Source organism: Leishmania major, chromosome 9 (genome assembly GCF_000002725.2).
Source record: "Leishmania major strain Friedlin complete genome, chromosome 9".
Classification (NCBI taxonomy): Eukaryota; Euglenozoa; class Kinetoplastea; order Trypanosomatida; family Trypanosomatidae; genus Leishmania; species Leishmania major.
Genome location: NC_007250.2, coordinates 296,381 through 321,313, shown reverse-complemented (window position 1 = coordinate 321,313; position 24,933 = coordinate 296,381). Strand labels below are relative to the sequence as shown.

General features: G+C 64.0%; 3 protein-coding genes across 3 annotated transcripts; all 3 read left to right on the top strand.

Annotated features, from left to right (window-relative positions):
• Positions 1-183: 183 nt before the first annotated feature.
• OPB (oligopeptidase b) lies at positions 184-2,379 on the top strand (the record flags this gene model as incomplete). The annotated part of the gene is made up of 1 exon (XM_001681199.1): positions 184-2,379. One exon carries the CDS (start codon positions 184-186, stop codon positions 2,377-2,379), a length of 2,196 nt encoding a protein of 731 aa, XP_001681251.1.
• A 1,894-nt stretch (positions 2,380-4,273) lies between these two features.
• LMJF_09_0760 (conserved hypothetical protein) lies at positions 4,274-20,719 on the top strand (the record flags this gene model as incomplete). The annotated part of the gene is made up of 1 exon (XM_001681198.1): positions 4,274-20,719. The coding sequence occupies one exon, from the start codon at positions 4,274-4,276 to the stop codon at positions 20,717-20,719; it is 16,446 nt and encodes a 5,481-aa protein (XP_001681250.1).
• A 1,091-nt stretch (positions 20,720-21,810) lies between these two features.
• Positions 21,811-24,810, top strand: LMJF_09_0750 (putative acyl-CoA binding protein; the record flags this gene model as incomplete). The annotated part of the gene is made up of 1 exon (XM_001681197.1): positions 21,811-24,810. The coding sequence occupies one exon, from the start codon at positions 21,811-21,813 to the stop codon at positions 24,808-24,810; it is 3,000 nt and encodes a 999-aa protein (XP_001681249.1).
• Between the last annotated feature and the right edge of the window lie 123 nt (positions 24,811-24,933).

Sequence of the window (24,933 nt, the reverse complement as noted above, 5' to 3'; positions counted from 1 at the left end):
AACGGAACACATATACATACATCTATTCATCTATATATGTACATCGATAGATATATCTACACATAGGTATACCGATCGATCTACGTGTGTGTGTGTGTGTGTTCTGTAAGTCTTTGAAGACGCTGAGTTAACATCCCTTTCCTTTCTTTCTTTCGCTGATTTTCCCCACCTCCACCCGACCGGATGTCGTCGGACAGCTCCGTCGCGGCCTCTGCGCAGCCGCCGATCGCCGCCAAGAAGCCGCACCGCGTCACGTTCGGCTACGTGGAGGGTGAGGACCGCGGCCCGAACCCGATGAACCCGCCGCGCTACCGCGAGGACCCGTATTTTTGGATGCGCGATGACGATCGTAAGGATCCGGCCGTGATTGAGCACCTCAACAAGGAGAAGGTCTACTTCCAGGCGCGCAGCGCCGACATTGCGCAGCTGCGCGACGACATTTACGCAGAGCACATATCGCACATCAATGAGGACGACATGTCCGCGCCGTACGTGTATGGCAAGTACCGGTACTACACCCGCGAGGTGAAGGGTAAGCCGTACAAGATTTACTGCCGCGTGTTCACGGACAAGGAGCCGGGCGACGTCGCGGCGGAAGAGGTCATCATCGATGTCAACCAGGTCGCCGAGGGCAAAGCGTTCTGTGACGTGATGGAGGTGAAGCCGGCACCGCCGGAGCATGACCTTGTAGCCTTTTCTGTGGACATGAGCGGTAACGAGGTGTACACGATCGAATTTAAAAGGATTTCGGACCCGTCCCAAACCATCGCCGACAAGGTGAGTGGCACCAATGGCGAGATCGTGTGGGGCCCGGACCACACCTCCTTATTCTACGTGACCAAAGACGAGACGCTGCGCGAAAACAAGGTGTGGCGCCACGTGATGGGCAAGCTGCAGTCCGAGGACGTCTGCCTCTACGAGGAGCACAACCCGCTGTTCAGTGCCTTCATGTACAAGGCCGCGGACACAAACACACTTTGCATCGGCTCGCAGTCACCGGAGACGGCGGAGGTGCACCTGCTTGATCTGCGCAAGGGCAACGCCCACAATACGCTGGAGATTGTGCGGCCGCGCGAGAAGGGTGTGCGCTACGACGTGCAGATGCACGGCACCAGCCATCTTGTGATCCTCACCAACGAAGGTGGGGCGGTGAACCACAAGCTTCTCATAGCGCCGCGTGGGCAGCCGAGCGACTGGTCGCATGTGCTGGTGGATCACAGCGAGGATGTGTTTATGGAGAGCATCGCGGTGCGCTCGAACTACCTCGTCGTGGCAGGCCGCCGCGCCGGGCTGACGCGCATCTGGACGATGATGGCGGACTCGCAGGATGGTGTCTTCAAGGCTGGCACCGGGCTGCGCGAGGTGGTGATGGAGGAGCCGATCTTCACGGTGCACCTCGTGGAGTCCCAGATGTTGGAGTACGAAGAGCCGACGTTCCGCATGGAGTACTCCTCCCTTGCCACGCCGAACACCTGGTTCGACGTCAGCCCGCAGGACCACTCTCGCACCGCTGTGAAAGTGCGCGAGGTCGGCGGTGGCTTCGACGCCGCCAACTACAAGGTGGAGCGCCGCTTCGCTACCGCACCGGACCAGACCAAGATCCCGCTCTCAGTTGTGTACCACAAAGACCTCGACATGAGCCAGCCGCAGCCGTGCATGCTCTACGGGTACGGCAGCTACGGCCTTAGCATGGACCCGCAGTTCAGTATTCAGCACCTGCCATACTGTGACCGCGGCATGATCTTCGCCATAGCCCACATCCGCGGCGGCAGTGAGCTGGGCCGTGCATGGTACGAGATCGGCGCCAAGTACCTCACGAAGCGCAACACCTTTTCCGACTTCATCGCGGCAGCCGAATTCCTGGTGAACGCGAAATTGACGACGCCGTCGCAGCTGGCCTGCGAGGGGCGTAGCGCCGGTGGCCTGCTGATGGGCGCCGTGCTGAACATGCGACCCGATCTCTTCAAGGTGGCGCTCGCCGGCGTACCGTTCGTGGATGTCATGACGACCATGTGCGACCCCAGCATTCCCTTGACGACGGGCGAGTGGGAGGAGTGGGGCAACCCGAACGAGTACAAGTACTACGACTACATGCTGAGCTACAGCCCCATGGACAACGTCCGCGCGCAGGAGTACCCGAACATCATGGTCCAGTGCGGCCTGCACGACCCCCGCGTCGCCTATTGGGAGCCGGCCAAGTGGGTGAGCAAGCTGCGTGAGTGCAAGACGGACAACAACGAAATTCTGCTGAACATAGACATGGAGAGCGGGCACTTCTCCGCCAAGGATCGCTACAAGTTCTGGAAGGAGTCGGCTATCCAGCAAGCGTTCGTGTGCAAGCACCTGAAGAGCACCGTGCGCCTGCTGGTTCGCAGGTAAGAGTCGTGAACATTAACTCCGGGGCACGATGGCACACTTCCACGTCTTCATAAGGGACGAGGGAGCTTGTCTGTCGATCTGTAGGTACGTCCGGGTACATGCTGGGGTGCTTGTTCGGTTGATTTCTTCTTGCATTATTGTACGTCTGCGCTTCTTGGTGCAGCAAGCCGTTATCGCCCTCTTCCTCCCTCCACTGTGTGTAGCGCCCCACCACCACCACCACCTTCCCGCCCTCGGCGGCGGAGAACATCTTGCATTCGCACACACACACACACACACATATATATATATATATATATATTTTCTTCCGTCTTTCGTTGTTTGCGTTTTGCCGTGTATCGCTGTGCGCGTCTCTCGTGGGCACGGCAGCGCGGCAAGAGTTGGGGGAGGGGGGGGGACGAGCGTGTGTTCGCTGTCCGGTGGAAGCGCGATGTCTGGCATCCCGGTCAAGGTTCTTGTTAGGTGCCCCATTCTATTTGAGAAGCGGTCCTCGTGAAACGCTAGGCCCTTCTCTCTCCCGCTACCGCTAGTGCCCGTGCCTCGAGAGAACGTCCCCCTTTCCATCCGACCTGACCCCCACCCCTCCCCCTCTCATGACCACACCCGGTGAGACAGGAAGGCTGTGAGGACACAGATTTGCACCGCGCTCTCGTCCACACACAAGCAAAGACCAGATAAGAGCCTGCATTCTTTTGTATTGAGCAATGTGCTCTATTTCGGCGGGTGTAGCCCTCGTTGTAAGCGGTCTGGCCGCACCTACACACTCGCACACGCACACGCTTCAGGAGGTGAGACCGCCCTCCGCGTCTCTCCTCCATTCCTTCCGACGTGGCATAGTACTACACGAACTGATGCTTGAAAGCTCGAAGCCAGCGGGCCAGACGGGATAGAAGCAACGCCCGACCTCCTGCCCCCCCCCTTCCCTCTCCATCCCTCGCTCGCTTACAAGCGTCGGCGCAGCAGAGATGACAGTGGAAGGGTGTGTGCATGTGTATGTTTCCGACTGGCGCCCCCTCCTCTTGGCAGCGTCCCTTACGCTATCCTGTGGGGTGTGGTGGGGGTGTTCGAGGGCTGCCCTCCCTCTGTCCCTCTTTCATGGCGATGCCAGAGCAAGCAAGCAACGAAACACACATCCCCTCTCTTCTCTTCTTCGTCATCCACTGGCCTCTCAGCACGTACCTATCCACACGCACCCTACGTGCCAGCAAGAGCGGCAGCACATACATCCCGATCTGCTCAGAGGTGGCTTCACCTTGCTTGTCCCTTGACAAGCACACACGCACACATGCATAGACGCAGTCATCAGCTGTTTGGCATTCTCTATTACAAGCGCATCCTCAGCTCCTCCCTCCCTCCCCCCTCTCCCTCCCCCCCTCTCCCTCTCCCTCCCTCCCTCCCCCTCTCCCTCTCTCGCCACGTATACGCACACACCAACTGCGCATCCGGCAGATCACGCGCCTGCACATTTCTGGTCTGTCTCTCAGTGTGGAGGCGCCACCACATCTTCGCCTCCCCCTCAAGCGGTTGCCCGTCCTCTGCCAACCTCTGCCCCCTTCCGCCTCTCCGTTACATATATATATATATACATACCTATATGGACACACCTTCATCGTATATGTACACTAGAACCTCCTTACACGTCTCTCCCCGTGTGCCTGTGAGCCTCTCCGACGTCTTCTCTGTTTGGTGTAACCTCTTCTGTGTGTGTATGTGAGAAAGAGAGAAGGGCGGTCTGCTTCTCCTGGTTGTTGGCCGACCTCCTCGCCCCTCCTCCTCCTCCTCGACGTCCTCGACTACTCTCTGCCGCCCGCAAGGGGCCACGTGCGCCGCTCAGCTTTCACACCATCTCTGGCACACACACACACACGTAACGAAGAAGAGCAAGTAGAAAAACATGGCGTTGCTGGAAGAGGCACGCCGCCAGCTGGATGCGGAGGTGTACGCTTATATCCGCAGCATGCAGCCCGCCCCACCTCTCGCGCTGTCGCTCAACAACGATGTGGGCGCTGCGGCTGCGACGGTGGCGAGCAAGGTCCTCGCCAGTGCCGCTGACCCCGCCGCCAGGGCCGTCCCCATCAAGCCGCCCAAGAGCCATGAGGTTGGGGGTGGTGCGAGTGATGAGCCGCATGCGAGCCGCACAGCAAAGCCCCCGAATGTGAAGCAAGCCCGCGCGCGCCTGTGGGAGCTCATCAAGAAGCTTCAGTGCGCCACCTTTGTGACAACGCAGGTGTCCTCGACGGACAAAGACGCAGCTCCGGCTCTCCGCAGGAGAGCTTCTAAGAGTGCTTGCAAGACACAGGCCACTATTTATCCGGAGGCCAGCGCAACTGCTGCGAGGCACGGCGGAAATCCCACCGGTGCTCGCGGGAGGGCAGCCGACGCCGACACCGTTGAAGACGCTGCCGCCACGAGGGCCGGATCGCGCCCATCATCACCGCCGCATGGCTTGGTGCGGATAGCATCCACGGCGACCAGTGCCACGACGGCAGGAACGGGACGCGGGAACGCTGCGGAGCACAACACCAGGGCCAGCCTGCGCCGACTGAACGCCTCCTTGGCATTTACACAGGACTGCCTTCACTATGCAGCCACCCTCGCCCAAGCTGGGCTGGGCAGCGACGCGCAGTCTTTCTTCCTGCAGCCCATTGCCCATGACATCACTTCCCCGTATGAGTCAGTGCTGGCCCGCTGCATCGAGCAGCAATCACTGGCGGATGGTGACCCGCTCCAGAATTCGGGTAACGTATCGGCAGTCTCGGCGGCATCAGCAGCAGCGACCGCCGCCATGCGTACCCCTCGCCGCCAGCACCTGAGCCTGGGCGGAGGGCGTGGCCGCGAGGACCGGAAGCGCACGTCCACCGCTGGCTGCTCCGACAACGCCGGCAGCAGCGGCGCCAGAGCAACGGCAGAGGACGCGAGCGTAGAGGAGGGCGTCCGCGTGACGGACGCCCTCGACGTCTTTGCGCCTGACGTTCCTCTGCCGTTGGCTCTGCGGCTACACAAGTGTGTGCTGCGCTACCAGGCCCTCTCTCTGTACATCCAGTTTGGTGAGATCATGAAGTCCGATGTGTACGGCGATGCCGCAGGCTTCGCGACAGCCCTGGAGGCGTGCGCGTGTGTAGAGCAGCTGGTAGCGCTTGAGCAGCGCGTCTTGCGCACCCCCGCCTTTAACGCAGCCAGCATCCTCAAGCGCGAAGAAGAAAAGCTGAAGGAGGACGTCGGTCAAGCCACCGACGCGCTGCCGAAGACCGTCGACGCCATCGTCGTGGCGGGCTGCCGACTCGTTGACTTGATGGCGGAACCACCGATGGAATCCCCTTCGTCGGTGCCCTTGGTTCGCAACGCGCGTACGGGCGGCGGCGAGGCCGCCCCGCGCATCTACGCGGTCGAAGATACCGCCGCACCGGTGCTCTTCGCCATGCGCCAGTACGTGGCAAACATGTGCCAGCGACTGCTCGCCTACCTCTCCTCCACCTCAGCCGTCGCCACGGCAGCCGCGGACATGACGTCGTCTCCTCCGTCCGTAGCGCACGCCACGAATGTCGCCAGCGCCGTCGTCCACCGTCTCATCGAAGCTCTCCGCACCTCCCTCTCCATGTCGGAGCTGCATTATACGGATACGCGCGGCCCGGCAGCGGCCGCGCAGAACACAACGGACGAGCGCCTTCGTGGTGGCGGCGGCGACAAAACTTGCATCCCGTTGGCCACCGTCGAGTATCTTCCCTGGCGCCTGCACGAGTACTCGTTGCTCCAGACCTGCTACATGCACCTGCAGCAAGACCCATCATCTGTCCCTGCCGCTGTCGCGGTCGCGCAGCGAGCCCTGCACCAGGTCTTGCAGCTCATGGAGCTCGAGTACCTCGACCCAGTGCCGCCGCCTGCGTCCTCTGTGTACCTCTTAGAGTCCGCGGTGCAGCAGTGCGCTGGGCAGCTGCTTGTGGGGATATGGAGAGCGGCGTTCATCCAGGACGGCTCGCCCTCCGCGATGCAGCTGGCGTCACCAGCGGAGATGGTGCCAAAGCCGGCGGCCAACGGCAGCAGTTGTGAGTCGCCGCGTAACCTAACCGCGACGGCACCCACTGCGAGCTTCATTATGGCCTCCATCATCGCCCTTATTCAGCAGACAGTAGCACATCTCCTCTCCGTGCAGTGCTCGTCGCCGCCCGCAGCTTCAGCGCCGTCGCTCGTGAGCTTGCCGCCACGTGCCACACAGCAGCGCGGTCAGGGCTCGGGCAACTCTACCGATAGCATGAATGGCACCCGTCTGCTGGTGGTTTTGTGGACGTTTATTGCGCAAGTGCAGCAGCAGTGCATGCTCCTCGCTGGCAAGTCAGAGGCAGCTGATGCACTGCGCGCCGCTGCAACCAGCGGTGTGCAGTACGACGACGGGGATACGTCGGGCGATGGCGCGAGTGAAGCAGCGTCGGGTAAGGGCCCCGTATCGCAGTCAGCTAGAGCCTCCTCGTTACCAGGAGGAGGGTTGCCAGCAGCGAAGTCTGCCAAAAAGAGCAAGGCCTCCACCTCGAGCGGCGGTGCTGCCGCATCAGCGAAGCACAAGCTGGGCAAGGAAGCGGTGGAAGCGGCGCAGCTGTCACAGGAGCAGGCTGCTGCAGCGACGGCCGCAGCAGGAGAGTCCTCGCTTGCGCTGCCTACTAGTATCGCGCACCCGCACCCAAGTGTCGTGGCCTTGGCGGCACGCTTTCCACGCATGGCGCTGGAGCTGACGCTGCAGCTGATCACGACCATTGAGGCCGCTGGCGCGACGCCTTGCTATACAGGCGACACCGACAGGGGTAACAGCAGCGGCGGCAGTGAAGCTGTTGCACGGTCGTCCATGGGGACGCAGTGGAGGTTATCAAAGACGGATGTCGGCTTTGGCGCCAAGGATGGTGCAGACCGTAAGTCGCTCAAGAGCACGCGCAGTCGAGCCGCCAGCATGACGAGCTTCAGTGAGGCGGCGGCGGCGGCGCCCATATCTACGGGCGCTGGCGCGTCTGCTCTATTCGCAGGTGTGCACATCCGCACGCCGCACACAATGTACCGGCACTGCGTGGAGACGCTGGAGGTACTCCTGCATGGGGCCGCAATGGCGGCGACAGAGCTGGCGCCCGTCGGCGCAGAAACCTCGGCGCCACCGTCACCATGGGGGTCTTATGGCAGTGGCACCCGCCTCGGCGCCCTCACACACGCGGCCGTGCTACGCGATGCGATGGACACCCTGCGCTTTGCCGACGGCGTCGATGTGGTCGCCGCCGGAGCTGCTGGGGCTGTCCACGGTGCGGCCAATGGACCGTGGGCGTCGACGAACACCACTGTGGTTGGCACGCCGCACGTGGAGCAGCAAACAGCCCACGAGGCGTCGCTGATGCCCCGATGTTTCCTGTACAACACGGTGGATGCGCGCTGCCTCAGCCGCTCTCTGACATGGGAGGCGCTGTTCCTCCCCCCGTCCCTAATGGCTCCCGGGACGGCGGCCGCGCTCGCAGCACGCGGTGCGCGTGAAGACGTCGAAGACGGTGTGCAGCGCTCTGTGGCAGCGTTCCGCACGCTCGCCATGGCGTCCTCGCAGCTCGCCATTGTTGTCCGAATCGGGGTGGCCTTGGAATCGTGGTGGCGCAGTCAGCGGCAGCAAGCAGCTACCAGCGCCAAGCTCGCGGCAGCATCAACGGCGAGCAGCACCGCCAAGGGTGCGATCTCCAAGAAGAAGAAGTTGAACAGTGCCACGGCCCCGCTGTTACTGCCACGGTCATCTACGCCCGAGACACGGTCAGTCGCGATGGAGGCCTGCATACGGTGCATTGAGCTGCTCCGCGCGTTGGCGCTTAGCGTGATGATTCAACGGCATCAGTATCGCGTCGCGAAAGACGAGAGTGCGCTGACGGCAACGCTTCTCGCGTTTGCCGCCGTAGAGCGCGCACTGAGCGGTGCCGACGCACCCACCACCTCCACCAATCCCCTGCTGCCTCTTGTGCAGAGTCCAACAGAGGAGCTTGCGGATTACGCGCGCCTCTACTCGCTTGCCCAGGTGGGCCAGCGGCTCTCTCAGCTGCAGCGACGGTGCATCGGTGGTGATGATCGACATGTACCCGAGGTGGGGTTACGTGAGTTCACGGAGAGCACGGGTCTTTCCAGCGTCGATACCGCAGCCGGCAGCTGCAGCAACAGCAGTGGTGGAGCCGGTGGCGACTCGCTGTCGTGCACCTCTGCGCCACCGCAGTCACTGCAGCTGTACAGAGCATCTGCGGCACTCCTTGACAAGGTCACCGCTGCACTCTGTGCACTGCCGCCGCCACCGACCTCTTCCTCTGTGGACGGCGCAAGCGAAAGCGTTGCGAGCAGCGGTGTCACGACCATGGTGGCTGGAGGGCTGCGTACGCCGATGATGACCGCCCTGTCGGTGCTGAAGCCTGTGGTGGCGGACGTCGCGTCGTTTCTGCTCCGTTGCGGCGGTGAGCTGCGCAGTCAGTGGCACCGGCATCGCGCACTCCGGCAACTGCGCCAAGCAACCACCGTCCATGGCGACGCCACCAGGCCCAATGCTAGCGCCATCACCGCGGATGCGCCGCCTTCCGTTGATGAGCGGGAGCTCGACGCGGAGGCCACCTACGCGACGGTGGTGCTGTGTGTGTTGACGTCGATGTGGCGCAGCGGCACCAGCGGCGGTAGCGGCGGTATGCAGCTTCCGGACGACCGCGGCGTGGCCAGCCTGGTGCGCAGCGTCGAGTCTGGGTTCCTGCAACTCGTACCAGCGCTGCCCTCCTCTTCGGCGACAGCGGGGGAGGCGAAAGCAGCGGCGGCAGTGGCAGAAACGCGCGTCCCGCCTGCGCAGCTGGTGCGACTCATCGCGCACGGTGTGACGGCGCGCCGACTCGTAGATCGCGTACGGGGGCAGCTCCAACGCCGCGTCGAGTCCCTGCTAGCGCACGCAGTCCCTCGGAGCGGCATCAAAGGTGTTGGCGCGCCGGCTGCGGCGACCGCTGCGCCATGCGAGAAGTCCTCGAACGCTGGTCAGCTGAGCACGGCACGAGATGCCTTGACGGAGCTCACCTCTCTCTGGGTAGCCGTGCGGTGGCAGCTCGCACGTCTGCAGGCACACAGGAGCGGCTACATCGCTCAGCACATGGACCTAGAGACGCTGACGGTGCGGCAGGAGCAGCAACAGGTGTACGGCCGCACCACCGCCAAGGAGCTCCGCATCTTGCGCGCTCTGGAGCAGGCCACTCCCGTGCTCCCTGTCACTGCCAAGGACGAGGAGGCGCGCCTGCGCCGCTGGGTGGCGGAGCAACGCCAGCAGCAGTCGCAGTCACGTATGGCGATGGCAACGAGCGCGTCTTTCCTGCTCCTCGACGCGCTGGTGTGTACGGCGCTAGTGCCACTGAACACAGCCGACCCGAGCGCACAGCAGCGGCTGCTGGATGAGGCCATACGTGCCATGCTTCAAGCTGAAGAAGAGTGCGCTGCCAAGAAGCCGCGGAAGCGCAGCTCGAACTGGCGCAGCGCGCTCTCGTCAACACGCGCGGCGACGGCGGTAGCGGCCGAGGCGCTCGTGCTCTACACACCCGTGCTGCTGTGGTGCTACCTCGCGGAGGCGTGCTACGTCTACGGCACACGCGAGCAGGCGGAACGCGTCCGCGCGGTGCTGGATGCGCAGATGCTAAAGGAGATGCCGGTCATCACCAACTACACCAACGATGGTGGTGCCGTGACGGCCGTCACCACGTCCTTCGTTCAACGACTCATACTTCAGCCGAAGTGGTCTACGCTGCAGGCGAGCAGCACAACAACGCAGCTCGCCTACTGTCGCACACTGAGCTCCATGGCGGCGGTCGACACAAGCAAGGCCGCCTCAGGCAGCGACGCGCTGGGCAGTTTGCAGATTGTGTACCGGCTGGTGCTGGCGTTGCAAATTCAACGGATGCTGGGCCCGTCGGAGGCGCACGGTGGTGGGCCAGAGGGCACCGGAAGAGGCACCAGTGGTTCTTCCACGGGGAGGCGAGACAGCTTGCCGTCCTCGTTCGCTGCCCCCGCCTTCGCGTCCTCGCCGCTGGCGGTCGACACGGCGCAGCAGCTGGTGGCTGCAATCCTGAACTATCTCACACGTAGCAGCGGCAACACCGAAAGTAGGCCAACGCTGAAGACGGCTGCGGCGCCACTTCTCCTGCCCCCGCTCGTGGCGCTGTGCGAAGTTCTGCTAGGGCTCCCCCCCTCCTCCCCAGAATGGGCTGATGCGGCGGTGCAGCTTCTCGCTGTGCGCGTACTGACACTCTTCAAGGAGCAGCTGACATACGTGATGTCGTCGACCATGACTGTGGCGGGCGCAGTGGCCTGTCTCCCTGCTGTCGCGGACGCGATGCTGCGGCTGCTTTGGGCAACGTTGGTGCATGTGTGGAACAACGTATTGCGCAACCCCAACGCACGACAGCGCCGCTCGCTGCTCGCCGTGGCGCGAGAAACGCACTGGGCACGGCGCGTGTATGACGGGCATCAGCGCCTGATGCAGCAGCAGGAGGCGGCGGAAGGCACTCTGGATGCCGAATCCGACGAGAAGGGCGCAGGCGGTAGTGGCAAAAACGTGCGCCACGCGCGCAACGGCAGCTCCGAGGCTGCAGCCGGGGCTCACGGCGACAGTCGCGCTTCAACGGCCCCCGTGCCCTCGCTTGACTTTCCGGGTGTGGTGTACCTCGCGTTCGAAGGCGCACCCGATGGTGGGTCGAGGACGCAGGAGGTGCTTGAAGCGAAGGCAGAGAAGGGAGACGGCGTCACCCGCACCGCCAGCGCCGCCCCCGCTCATCTGTCTCCTGCCTCTGCAGCGACGGGCGCCGCTGACTCGTCGAAGCGGAGCTCCGCTTGTGAACCCAGCACGGTGCCTATGCACGCCAGCGCCCCTGCTGATTTGGTGGAGCTCCTCGAGGAGGTTTTACTTCATGTGCCGACACTGTGGCCATTGATCTTCTCTGCCGCTATGGATGGCGGTGCAGTGACGGACGCGGATGCCGGCGCGGAAGGCAGCGCCCACGAGGCTGTTGGTGTCATGGCATCACCCAAGCCGCTGCGACGAGGCAAAGACAGTGCAGAGGAGGCGGAGCAACAGCAGCAGCAGCCGCAACAGCCGTGGATGGACTCGCTTGCGGACTTTGTGCGGTTTGCAGGTCAGAATGCCACACGTGTGCTGCGCTCGCAACCGGCAGCGCCGATCGCGGACGTGGCGTTGTCGTCCTCTGCCTCTGGCGTACAGTCGTCGCTGCTGCGGTTGCAGGGGGTCCCTTCCATATACGCAGATGTCGTGGTGGCGCTTCGGCAGTACAGCGCGATGATTACTCATGGTGCGGCAACGGCGGTTACCGGCGCGGCTGCCACCCGTGGCGGCGGTGGCAGCCGTGTGCACACGGGGGGCGGCGGGGGCACGGCTTCCGCGGTTCTCCTAGACGTCCTCGGCAAGTACAAAGATGACCCGGCCTATGCCAAGATGGCTGTGCACACAGTACGGGAGATGCTGACCATGTGCAGCGACGCCCACGACAGCCTCGACAACGGCAGCGGCGTTGGCGGCGGCGCGATGAGCGCAAGCGCCGGCACCGGCACGGCGGCTCGAAAGCGTAACACGGGCACCAACACCCCCGGTGCAGAGGTCGGCGTCACCTCCATCGCGGCGCGCAGCACATCCGTCGCAGCCGCGGCCGCCATTATTTCGGATGCGCGCCTCGTCATGCACGCCGTGCGAGAGCAAGTGGAGCAGAACCGACGCTCTATGGAGGCCTACCTCGAAACTGTGGACTCAGAGACGCGGGCGTGGCTGGCGCGCGATTGGCACGGCCTGTGTAGTTCCCCTCAGCACCAAGTTGCCGCGAACGCTGGCGCCAGAGAGTCATTGCCGATCGCAGCCTCCGCGAGGAAGAGGGACGGCGGGAAGGCGGCGGCAAGCAAGAGGAAGCTCGCCAACCGCGGCGCCGCTGCCAAGAAGAGTGCAGGCAAGTCGGGTGCGCCACGCGGCAATGAGGGCGGCCACGAGGACGAAGAGAAGTCGAGACATCCAGCAGACGATGAGCCATCCTACACCACCGTCACGCGTGTGTGGAACTTCGCCGAGCAGCACAGTCTGAAGCGGCTTACCTGCGCCGTTGCGTGGTGGCGACGGCGACGTGCGGCGCGGACGCTGCGGCACCGCTACACACAGTACAACATGCCCTTCATGGCCCAGATGCACCTGTACGAGGCAGCACTTCTTCACATGGGGGCGACAGCACAGTACACAGCAGTGACGCACGAGCGTCGTGTGCAAGAGCTGCTGCGCCTCGTCAGCGGTGACGGTAGCGGTGATGGGGATCCACGGACGGCCGCGGCTGTCGACAGAAAGCTAGCCGTCTTCAATCCCACCGCCAGTGCAGCTGCAGCTGCCACTACTCAAGGCGGCGGCGCAGGTAGCGGGAGTCCCGAGAAGCTCTCAAACAGCATCAATGGCACTCTGGCTGACACACCACAGGACCTGGCGCAGACCACCGTGGAGCTCCTCCAGCACTGCGCCCGCGCAGCCCTTCTCTTCCAATACCTTTGGCTGCCCACACGTGCTAGCACCGCAGCGCAACTTGCGGTGCGCCACCTGCAGCAGCTGCGTGTGACTCTGCCACAGAAGGGTTTGTCCGTCTCTTCGGCGGCGGCGATAACGGCACTGGTGAATCAGCTGCTGGAAGTCCCGCTCTTCTCCATCGCCGCGGTGCAGCACGGGTACTATGACGCACGCCGCGATGTACACGCAGGAGTGCTCCAGCCGACAGTAGTGAAGGTCGGCGCGGACGTCAGCTGGCGCTATCGCTTCCGCTTTCACCGCAGTGTTCCGTCTCTGCTATCCCTGGTGTCGCTGCTTGGGCAGCATGAAGAGATGCAGTCCGTTCAGGAAGCTCGCCTGCACGTCCTGCGGCAACGCCAGCACGAAGAGCTGCAGCTACGCCTATGCGTGGAGTCAGAGGCGACGACTCGAGCGGAAGCTGAGCGGGACGAGCTGCAGGCCAAGGTCGATATCCTGCAGCAGATGCAGGAGCTGCTACCGCAGCTCAGGCAGAGCGCTGCGGTAAAGGAGACACTTTTAGCCGCAGCGGAGTTGTTGACGTCGGTCGAAACGGGCCTCGATCACCTCCGGTCGCGCCGCAGAAGCCCTCAGGGACTCCCGGATGCACCGCAGACCGTCTCAGTACCAAGTCGAGAGTCGGTTCACGCTGCCGCAGCGGAAGCGGCTTCCACGATCCAGTACTTCACCTTTGAGAGCGTACCACGAGGCGGCTGCCCCGCTGCGACAAGCGATGCTCGAGGGACAATGACCATGACCGGCTCCCACAAGGAAGCAAGCCGTTGCACTGGTGGACAGCTCAGCACCTGTAGCGGCAGCGGCGGCGGTGACGCCGCAGGACTCGGCTCTGTCGGCGCGACCCACTACGGTCGCGACATGCGTGAGGCCGTCCTTGTCGAGCAGCTGACATGCCTTGCGCACGTAGTTGTTTCCGTCCAGCCGGCGCGCTGCGAAGCCGCGTACCGCGTGGCGCAGCGTCTGACTGCCGGCCGGTACGCCGAGGAGCTGTTGCCGCGAATCCTCCAGATAGAAAGTGAGTCGCTTGGTCAACCGCGGCCAGAGACGCGGGCAGCGTACGATCAGGCGATACGCGACGTGCCGGAAGTGCTTGTGTTGCTCCGAGCTGCGCGAACGGCGCGAGCACAACTGTCGGCCAGCGAGGCGCAGGCAACCAATACTCATCATCAGCAGCAGCTGCTGCAACCCAACCTCGTGTCAGCCGAGAGTCTATCTGCGGAGGCGATGCCTACGCGAGACCCCAGCGCAAGCGACACCAGCTCTTCTTGGAAGGCTGCGGTGAAGCAGTATCAGCGTGCCGCCCAGGGTCTGCGCGCAGCGGGGCTCATCCAACCTCTCGGCGAGTGCCTCTACGAAGAAGGTGGCCTCTACTACGCCGCCTCCCACGTCAGCGAGGCTGCGAAGCGCTGGTCCGACGCAGTCGACTGCTTCCTTTCTACTCCGCACGCGCTGGAGGACTGGCATCGGCACCGCACCGTTCCCCCTGCACCACACGGTGGTCGTCGAAGTCTCGAGGAGCTGCTGTGGATTACTGCTGCGCTCACCACTTTGGCGAATCACGCGTTCCCGACGGACAGCCCACGCGCCACAGACGCAACGCTTCTCTGCGCCCTCCTCATCCACCAGTCCTGGCGTTTGCCAGGACTGGTCTCGACCGCTGCCTCTAGCGACGGCGCGGGCCGCACCGCGGTCGCACGTACACATCAACCCCACCTTCCCCCCGCGCAGTACTGCCTCCTCGACGTCCACCACGTCAGCGCCTCGTTCAGCGACGCATTCCGGCCGACGGTCGTCGGCGTGAGCCAGCAGCACTCGCCAACGGGGATGCCAGGCGCCTTGGCTGAGGTAACGCGTAGGTTGATCTCGGCCGCCCAGAGCCTTCTAACCAAGCCCTCCTCCGCATGCTACAGCAGCGAGTCCGCCGTCCTGGCAGCCTTCAGCGACTTCGTCGCCACGATCGTCCTTCAAGACGTCGAGTTGACGGTGGAGGCGCGGCTGGTGCGTGCGGCAGCAGCGGCACACCTCGGCAGCTTCTCGGTGGCCATGCGCCACGTCTACGGCGTGTGCATCGGCGTCGGGCTGCCGCAGCCGGTGCTCGCCTCCCTCGGCGCCGAAGAGACCTTACCGGGCTTCTACTCGCTTGGGTGCGCTGCCGCATCGTCAGCTGGAGCTACGGCTGCTGCGGCGGCCACCTCGCTGTCATCGCCGCTGCCGAGCGGCAGCGCCACGGCGCCGTCGTTCTTCTACAACGATGAGGAAAGCCCGTCCTCCTCCCACAACACGGCAGCGGTGCGGGCGTTCTTGGCGGCATGTCTGCCGGGGCTTCCCCTCGACGCTGTCGCCAAGCACAACACCACCGTCGGTAACAGCGAGGCGGCTGTCTCAGCCCTTCTACCCTTGACCGTTGGTGTGCTGGCGTCGGCGGCGCTGGAGGAGCGCTATGGAGTGTGTCTTACGCGGCGTGTGCAGTTGGCGATCGCAGAGCTGTTTGTGCGTCTCGGCACGTGCGACTCTGCTTTCCTGCTCATGGCACCACCAACCGTGGTGGCGGCGGCGGCAAGCTCATCACTGGCAACAGCCACCTTCTCTTCCGCGCCGAGCAACTCGGCAGGCGGTGGCGGTGGCCAAAATCGAACCTCGCTCGGTGAGACCATGGCAACGCCACGCGTGGGGAGCGGCGGCAGCCGGGGCTCGCAACCGCCACCGCCACTATCACCAGCCGCTGGCCGCGGCGATCGACCTGTGAACGCCTGCACCGAAGCCTGCCGCTACGCCAGTGCGCTCCTCCAGTCGTTGGCCAGTGCAGATGTGTGCTTCATCCTCACTGGGCAGTCTTCTCCTTCTGGCGTGATGGAGGGCGGCGGGGCCGCCGGGGTCGGCGCAACTCGCCCCTCCGGTAGCTCCGCAGCGGCGACCGCCTCGTCCTCGCAGGCGTCAAGGGCACGTCCCGGCAGCTCGTCCCACGGAGCCGCAGCGGGCGCCTCTGAAGCAGTCGCCGCAGAGCCTCGCACCGATGTGTCGAGGCAAGTGGACAGCACCGACAGAGGCGGCGGCGGGAGCGTTACACCCGGTTCTCCCTGTGCCGCGTGGCTCGGAACTCTTGGGGCCATCAGACAGTACGCCCTCCTCCTCACGGCAGAGCTTCTCGCGGCGCAGGGGCACTACGGTGCGTGTTTGCGATCGCTCGCCGCGTGTATCGCGGAGCACAATGAAGTGCAGCAGTACAAACTGTGCCATCCACAGCGGCAGTCGTCGTCATCGGCCCCCTTTCCGTCGCATGCAATTTCCACCACCACCCACCCGCCGTCGCGGTCGCAGGCACCGCATGCCCTGTTGAAGGGCCTCGGCGTTCAAGGCGGCGACCAGGCCCTGGCACCGTTTTGGTTCCCCTATGATCACTGGGTTCGTGTCTGGCTGCTCATGTGCCGCTGCTACGGTCATCTCCGCCAGTACCCCCAGCTGGAAGAGGCAGCGGGGACGCAGGGGTTGTCCCTGTGCACAGCCTTCGGGGTTGCAGGAGTGCAGAAGTCCGACAACAGCAGCATCTACAAGGATGCCAGCTGCTGGACCATGTTTCGGCTGTATCGGCTCTACGCATTGATGCAGATGGGTCGCCTGCGCGAGGCTGACGATGTCGTCGAAGCGCTGGAACTCGGTCATTGTGCAGCAGCTGCAACCTCGTCAGCAGCTGCGGTCACGGCTGATTCGCCAGCGATGGGCATCGCCGAGGACAGATGGGTAGCGGCGGCGGCCCTTCAGTGGTGGCGCACGCATCGAGGCAAGACGATCAAGTCGGCTGCGTCGCGTGACGCCCTGGAGCAGCTGGTCCGATGGGCGATTACGGAACACGGTGTACTCTCCTGGCAGCCATCGGCGTGCTCATCCTCGTCATCGGCCAGCACCGTTGCATCGCCGCCGCACCAGCTGCAGCACTACGTGCTTGTATCGCCATCCGCCCGCACAATCCTCCCTTCGCTCGCGCTGTCGCGGTGTGCAACGACGGCGAGGTTGTGGAGGCTGCATGACACAATGAATCACCACGCCCTGGAGCAGCAGCAGCTCTCGATGGCGGCAGTGGCCACCCCTGCAGCTCTTGGTGGAGGGGAGGCGAGCAGCGACGAAGCACGAGGCAGTGGTCGCGCTCCCCAGCAACGCCTCGCGACGCCAAACTGTGGAAGGATGAGCAACAGCACCAGCACTGACATGGCATCCACTTCGCTTACCGCCGGCGTCCCTGCGACAGCCCCCAGCGGCGCCGCCGCCTCGCTGGTGCAAGCGCTAGAAGTCGTCAGCCCGCAGTACATCACGTCGGTGCATGCCAGCTTCTGGTTCGAGTCGCAGCTGTGGGCAGCGCAGCTGAAAGTGCAGGAAGTTTGTGCACATCTGCTGGCAGGCGCCCGTGAAGTCGAGGTGGAGGCGGTGGTTCGAGGCGGCGGCGACGGCGGCGCTGCGACGAGGGGCAAGAGCGAGTCGGCGTGTGTCGCATCTCAGACGGGGGTGCCGCCGCTATTGTTGTCCAAAGAGGATGTGCTGCGCGCCCTTCCGGCCCCTGTGCGGAACGTGTGTGATGAACTTCTTCGCGTGCTGCACTGCTGTGTCGAGCTGCCGGTGCAGCGACACTCGTATGTGCGGGCCATTCTGCTGGACCTGACAAGGGTTGTCTCCACGTATGTCCGCCTGCTCCGCGCACGCCAGCACCACGCGCCGTTGCCACAGGGGACGCAGTCCTTGTCGCCGGCGACTACCGCCGAGTCCAGTTTTGTGTCGCAGCTAGAAAGCATCGCTGCGGCGTGTGCACTCTTGGCGGGGCTGGTCTCAGACATGGAGCGGCGCGTGCGCACCGGGGCGGACAGTCTCCGCGGCTACGCCACAGACCCGCGCGTCACAGCTGCCGCGAGCGCGATTAGCGAGGCGAACACCGAAGAGCAAGGACAGGCACCGTGGCCAGAGTCGCTGTGGGCAGCGTTGCAGCGGACACAAGACACGGTAGGCCGATTGGCTCCCGCTGCGCACAGCGACAACGCCGGCGGCAGTGGCGCCACCGGTCTCGCTGATGTTCTCTCGAACCCATTCTACAACAGCCCCTCCATCCATCCAAAACAGCCCCCTCTGGGCAATGGAGCAGTCTCTTCCGCGGGCAGTACCGGCGCCGAGTCGGACCGCGGAGCCAGTGCGGGTCGTGGGCACAGAGGCAGCAGCAAGCGACTGAGCGGACTCTCGGCGCCTGGTACGCTGCCAACCATGTCCGCTACAGTGGCAGCGCAGCTTAGCGTGCCGACGATGGCGTTGACGTACACGATGCTGTGCAATGAAGCGGCTGCGGCTCGCGCGCTGACACCGGTGACCGACGCTCTCGAGCACGACATTGCGCAGCAGCTGGTGACACGCCACCTGCAGCGCCTTACGACGCCGGCTAACTGCACGTACCTGTGCTATCGCGACAAAGAGCGTCAGGCGCTGCTGGAGAGCGTCGGTGCGGTGCTCAGACAGCAGCAGCAACAGCCGCAGCAGTCCTCGCGGCGCGGCGGCAGTAGTGGTCACTCCCGTCGCGTAGGTGCAGCATCGTCATCCACCAACGCGGCGACTGGGGCGGGTGGAGGCGGTGGCTCCCTGCCGAGCGTGAGGTTCACGGAAGCGGATGTGTGGAAGGCGCTGGCACCGCCGGTGTTGTTGGCTGCAGTCCCGACGAGCCTCTTCTCCGCCCTTGGGGCCGATGCGCTGGGGGCGCCGCTGTACAACTCCGTCGCTGCCGCCGCTGTCTGCGTCGTCGCTGGGGCGGGGGCTGCAGGAGGAGCGGCGGCCATCGTCGGTCGTGACACCAGTGATGGAGGAAACGCTTCGCAAGTGCGGAATTCCTCCAGAGGCGGCGCACATGAAGCGCGCTGGCAGCTGTACCTGTCCGTGTCACCTCTGCAGGATGCGGAGGTGGACGCTGCACCTCCACCCCTGCTGCCCGGCTCGGTGGTAGCGTCTCTCGAAAACTGCGCCCTGCTGCCGCCAAGCTATATCCTCAACGCGGTGGCTGCAAGCGCCGAAACCAGTGGGGCAGGCGCAGCAGCCGCGATGACCACCACATCGGCAAGCGTTTCCGGCACGGCCGCCTCTCGTGCGCGTATCGCATCACGGCAGTCTACCGCCGGCGGTAGCGCAGGCGCAACGAGCAGTCACGCTCGCTGCACAGGCGGTAGTGTAGTAAGTGGTGCGGATCGTGGCACAGGCGGTGCTTGGTGGCCCCCCCTCATCGCAAGCGCAGCCACCTCGACCCGTGAGTTGCTGGTGCCGTCAACGAACTGGGCATTATTGGACTCCATCCAGCAATGCCAGCTGCAACAGCAGCAACAACGAGAGTCGTCTAGACAGGACACCGACGGCGGTGTCAAGCTGCCACCTTTGCCGTCCCTGGCGGCTCCCGCTGCGCCTGCTACTCGTGGCGTGCGCAAACTCGGGGGGAGGAGCAGCTTCAGCTCCGTTGCAGCGTTGGCCGCAGCAGCAGGCGGCGGCGGCGGTGGTGCGTCGAATGCGGCACTGCAACACAAGAACGACGGGGCAGCACCTCCGTGTGAGCCGGCGCCGCTGCGATGGACGTGCGTCTCTCTCGAGGTCTCCGGCAGCACGGTGCGCACTCTGCGTCGGCACCTTCGTGCGGTGCGAGCGTGCATGTGGCGGGTGAAAGCCGAAGAAGGCACAGCCGGTGGTGCAGGCGAAGACGCTTCTGTTCGCAAGAACGGCTATGGCTGCCGCAGGTGCACAGAGGACGCGGTGAGCGGCGCTACTGGGACTGGCGCTGCGGCGCCAACTGCAGTGGAAGCCCACGGTGCGAAGAGGCGAGAAGATCACAGCTCGGGCGTCGCCTCGCTCGCCGTCGGTGGCAACAGCGTAGACAGCGATTCAACGAACGATCACGCGGCTGCGGCTCGGTGCGCCTTGGCGGCCGCTGTCGCACAAGCCCAGTCAGCGCTGCGGTCGCGTGTACTGGCAGGCGGCAGTGGTGGCGGCGGCGTGGGGGGCACGGCTCCAGGTGGCAACGGTGCGCCTCCGTCCGTTGCGCAGGGAGCGGCGGGAGACGGCGGTGCGCGGGCGGGCTTCAACAGCAGCTACCCTGGAGGGTCATCCTCGGCAGGATCGGCGGCCGCGACGAGTCCTTCGACCTCCGCGGGGAGAAAGACCGCGAACAAGACGAACGGGTCGGGGCGTAACGTATCGCGGGCCAGTAGCTTCGGTGGGCATGGGAACGGCGTCCCCGCTGCAGGTGGCACGGATGGGCTGCAATCTGGGATTCACGTCGCGCATGATCTCGCGGATGCAGCGCGAGCTCGACAGGTCGCCGAGCGCCGCCGAAGGCTCCAGCAGCTTGAGGAAGAGCTCGACGAAGCCAAGTCAAGCCTGCTGATGGAGCTGCTGGAGACCATCGTGAGCGCCGCGTGTGCATCCTCGCTGTGCCCCACCGCCGCAGAGGCCATGCTGGACGAGGCGCGCATCGAGGCAGATGTGCAGCGGCTTCTTCCGCGGTGTGCCCTCTCCAGTGACGTGATTGGCTTTCTCGAGGAGTGGATCGGAAGCCACGCAGTCCTCAACGTACAAGGGAAAGATGTCGATCACGACACGTGCGGTGACGGTGGCAACGACGCCGACGGTGAAGACGGCTGCAGCGGTCGCAGCAGAACCACATCCCTTCGCTTCTACAGTCCAGGCCTGCACGAGTGGATGCAGCGCATCTCGCGCTACGTGGTGGAGCAGCAGCAGCAGCAGCAGCAACGGTGATACGCAGGCACAAGTTGTCTATTCGTGTGCGTGTGTGTGTGTGTGTCTCCCCCAGCGCACTGGCGCCCCTTTCACACCGCACTTTTTGGGGGGCCTCCAGCGGGTGGTGCCACACGTGAGTGTGTGTGGGGGGGGGGGACAATGTTATGGCGTATGCGCGGGATGGCATCGCCTCTGCCTGATGTTCCCTATTATTTTCATTCTTCTTGTTCGGATCCTGCCATCCCACAGACACGTGCATGTGTTTGTGTGTGTGTGTGGGATGGGATGGGAGAGGACGGCTTGCATCAGGTGGTGGAGGGATTGGGAGGCGCTTCATTTGTGTTGCCCCACCCCACCCCTCCTCCCTGAGCTCCTTGCTCGATGGCGGCACGGGTGTTTCCACACATACATACATACCACCACCACCACCCCTCCCCATCATACACGACGGACGTACCTAATCCATGGCGAAGTACGGCAAACAATCGAAACGACGGAACGTCGCCTTGTCTTTTTCCACCTGATGTACACGAGGGTAAGTAGGGAAAGCCTGAGCCTGTCGCTCCCCCTTCCCTCTCTCTCTCTCTTTCACGTAGTCGTGTCGGCTCGATCCCGTCACGCACGTGCTGCACTGTTCTTCTTCTGTTCATTTCAACAGCAGCTGTGAACACCCTACCGCAGCCGACGCTGTGGAACACCCCGTCTATCGAGTGTCTTCATACCTCCCTCGCCCCCCCGCTTGCCCGTGCGTCTTGGCGTCGTGGCCTGCTCGCCGGTCGCACACACGAAGGGACTGGAAAGAGGCAGCACACGAGAGGCCCTTCTACTTGTACGGGTGTCCGCGACACACGTTGGCGTGCATCCAAATCTCCATTGTGTGTGTGTGTGTGTGTGTGTGCCGTAGGCCGTCCTGTCGTTGCGCTCGGCCCCTCACTGCCCCCTCCTCACCCTCCACCACCACCACCGCCCCCTCACTGCCCCCCCCCCGCCCTTCCTCCCTTCGTGCCATATCGACCCCTTTGCCAAGTCGCTCTCTTCCCACTCCACAATCACCGTCCCTCCACCACCCCTTCCACCCCCACTCCCGCAGTGTTCCTGCCCACAGCTTCATGATGCGTGGAGAAGCCGCCGACGGCGCTACCGTTCTGTCCGAGTTCACCGTCTTGCGCAAGCCCAGCAACGACAACAAGTACTGGCACACTGCTGTGCATCAGGGCGAGCCCGTGACCTTTCGGGTACTCGATGACAGCGGCATCGACCCGGTGGACGGGGCTGGCTACGTGATGGCGCGCGTGCAAGCCATGCAGAAGCATATGCAGGAGGCCCGTGTCGACGTCGCCGCCGAGCACGCCTACCGCGCCGTGCTGGTGGAGGTGAGTCTCCTGGACGATCCCATAGCAGTCCCTGAAGAGACGCAGCGCGACATGAACTGTGCCGTGGACCTGTGGTGCCCGCTGCACGTGGCGCTCATGACATCCAACAAGGCAGCCGCGCAGGCACTCCTGCAGTTCCACGTGGAGCATGCGGTAACCGCCATGACTTATATCGCAAGCACTCCAAGCGCAATCGGCAACGCTGGCGCAGTGGATGCGCTAGACTCTCCGCCTGTAGCGCCGGCGCTCGACGATGATGCCCCCGATGCGCCTGGAGACGATCATACCGCTTCAGTCCCGCCAGTCGCTGCCTCGCCGATTCTCGAGTGCCACGTGCATCGAGAGCTAGGAGGTGCGGTGGTTCTGCTTGGCCACTTTGACGGTCGCGTCCGACTCTCCTCCGCTGCAGTTCGCAAGAGCCGCCTGCCGACCCCGGTTCGTGGGGGATCTCCGCACGCCGCACCTGTCAGCAGCAGTCCCGGAGGCATCGAGAGCGCCCTCGCTGGTGGCTGCCACTGCAGCACCGGCATCGCTGTCGGTGAAGACGCGCTCGTGCAGAACCAATGCAAGCACAACGACGCCCTCCTGCGAGAGGAAGATGCCCTCTTCGAGGACAAGGGCGAAGAGTACTGTCTGCGCAACATCCTCGTAGCGATGCGCCCACTTCTGCAGAGCGTCGTCCTCGAAATCAAGCGGCGCGCGCAGTGCACGACGACGACCGCGCCCTTGTCGCTGCAGCACCACCACCACACTCACAAGGCAAGCCTGGCGTGTGCCACGCCGGTGGTGCCGGAGTCTGCCATCGACTTCGTGCATGACTACTGCAGTAGTCTTAGCATGCTGCCCCAGCACCCGCCACTGCTGATTGATGGGGACACGGTTTTCGATGTGTGCAACCACGGCGACCTTGCGTTGCTTGCCAACGTGATAGACGTCTTCGAGGGCTGTTTCGCCCCCATCCTCCGCGGGCAGACGTTGCTCACCGATCGATGCGCTGGCGGCAGAGGCGTGGGCTTTGCGGCTCCCACCGGCGCGGCATTCCCGCACAACTTCAGCCTCAGCTCACCTCCGTCCCTCAGCGGAACGGGACAGTCTAGCTCTCCAAGCTTCCTCTCGCTGGGAGGAGACGCCAGCGCTCACAGCATGGCGGGCACCTCACATAAGGGTAGCGTTGGCCGACATGTGCACGCGCTTCCACCGGCGCCCTTCTGGTGGAGCTGCCCGCCGCAAAATGTGCATCGCTTGGCGTTCGTCGCCGTCTGGATTGGGTGCCGCGAGGCAATCGATGAGAACAGCGGCTCTGGTCGTCGCCGCGCAGTGAGCATGTCGAACAAGAACCGAGTGACGATGGTCGCCATCCGGCAGCTGCAGGAGTCGCGGGTGGCAGCGCAGAAGCTGGACTCCACCATCTGGTCCGGCCATCTCATCACCATCATGAAGCTGCTCTCACGCGAGTGTTCCTTGGAGGACTACGTAGACTTTGTTGAAGAGGGCGGCTATTTCGCCTTCACCTCCCCCCGCGGCTTCTCTGGGCTGTTCCTCTCGGTGTTGGTGTCCGGCGTCATGGCGGCTGCGCTGGTGCCGGAGCCGGCCATGCTGCGAGTGCTTCGGTGCAAGGTGGAGACGCTGCTGGCCGATGTACCCGGTCGCCCGTCGCCGCTGCGCACGTACGTGATGGGCCGTCCGAGCACGCATGCGGAACGTTTCCGAGAGCTGTGGCTGGATGCTGGCTGCCATGGGATCGCGAATCCCGACGGCGGCAACGGCCAGAACGACGCTGGCGACACTGAGACGGGCGGTTTCAATCCTGTGGGTGGAATCCAGAGTGCTGAGCGCCGGCCCATGAAGTTCCGCTCCCGCATCGAACTACTATACTACGCCGTCATCGAGCAGGTCGTGGCGGCGGCCGAGGAGGCCTGGAGGATGCATGAAGCCGACGACGGCGATTCATCCGAGGCGGCGGGGGATAGCGCTGCCCCGTCGTCGTCGTCGTCGCCGTGGCCCTCTGGTGCAACTAAGGCGGAAGCCCTGACGGCGCTGCAGGGCTGGCTACTCATGTGGGCAAACTTCCTCACAAGCCTGCGGGATTGGACGCCGCACCGTGGCAGCTTCAGCTGCAGTACTGCATCATCGCAGATGCCGCAGCAGGAACGGCCACAACACAGCTTGAACAGCGGTGCAGAGGGTCAACTCACTGTCGGCGGCATGTCCCCTCCCTTGACCGCCACGACCGCACCGCACCACGAGCACACCGCCAGCTCCGAGGACCTCTTCAGCGACGACGCGAACGAGACGGCGGACATGGTGCAGCGTGTGTCTCACGCTCTCGTTGAGCGACTCGAGACAGGCCGGGAGCCCCTGCCGGCGCTGCGACGTGCCCTGTTCCCGAACGGCGCCAACGACGTAGAAACCGGCGCCCCGGCTGCTGGCGCGTCGGCACATGTGGACAAAGACCTGCCCGTCTCCTCCATCGACCAGGAGTTCGCCTCAGCGCAGCACGCCTTCGCCGCCACGGCTGGCAGGGAGAGCGATGAGGTCAAGCTCAAGTTCTACGGCCTCTTCAAGCAGGCAACGGTCGGTGACGTGAATACGGACCGCCCTGGCATCTTCGACTACGCGGGAAAGGCGAAGTGGGACGCCTGGTCAAAGCTGAAGGGAATCAGCCTGCTGGATGCGAAGCGCATGTACGTGAGCCAGTACAAGATGATGATGGAGCTGCGCAAGTCCCGGAAGTAGGCTTTATAGGATGCAAGCCGGGGAAGGGAAACGCAAGGGGCGGAGGGGGAAGCGGGAGCAATGTCCTTGTCGATGTGCGCATGTGCGTGTGTCTGGCTGCTCTCCTCACTCGCTAACCCGTCT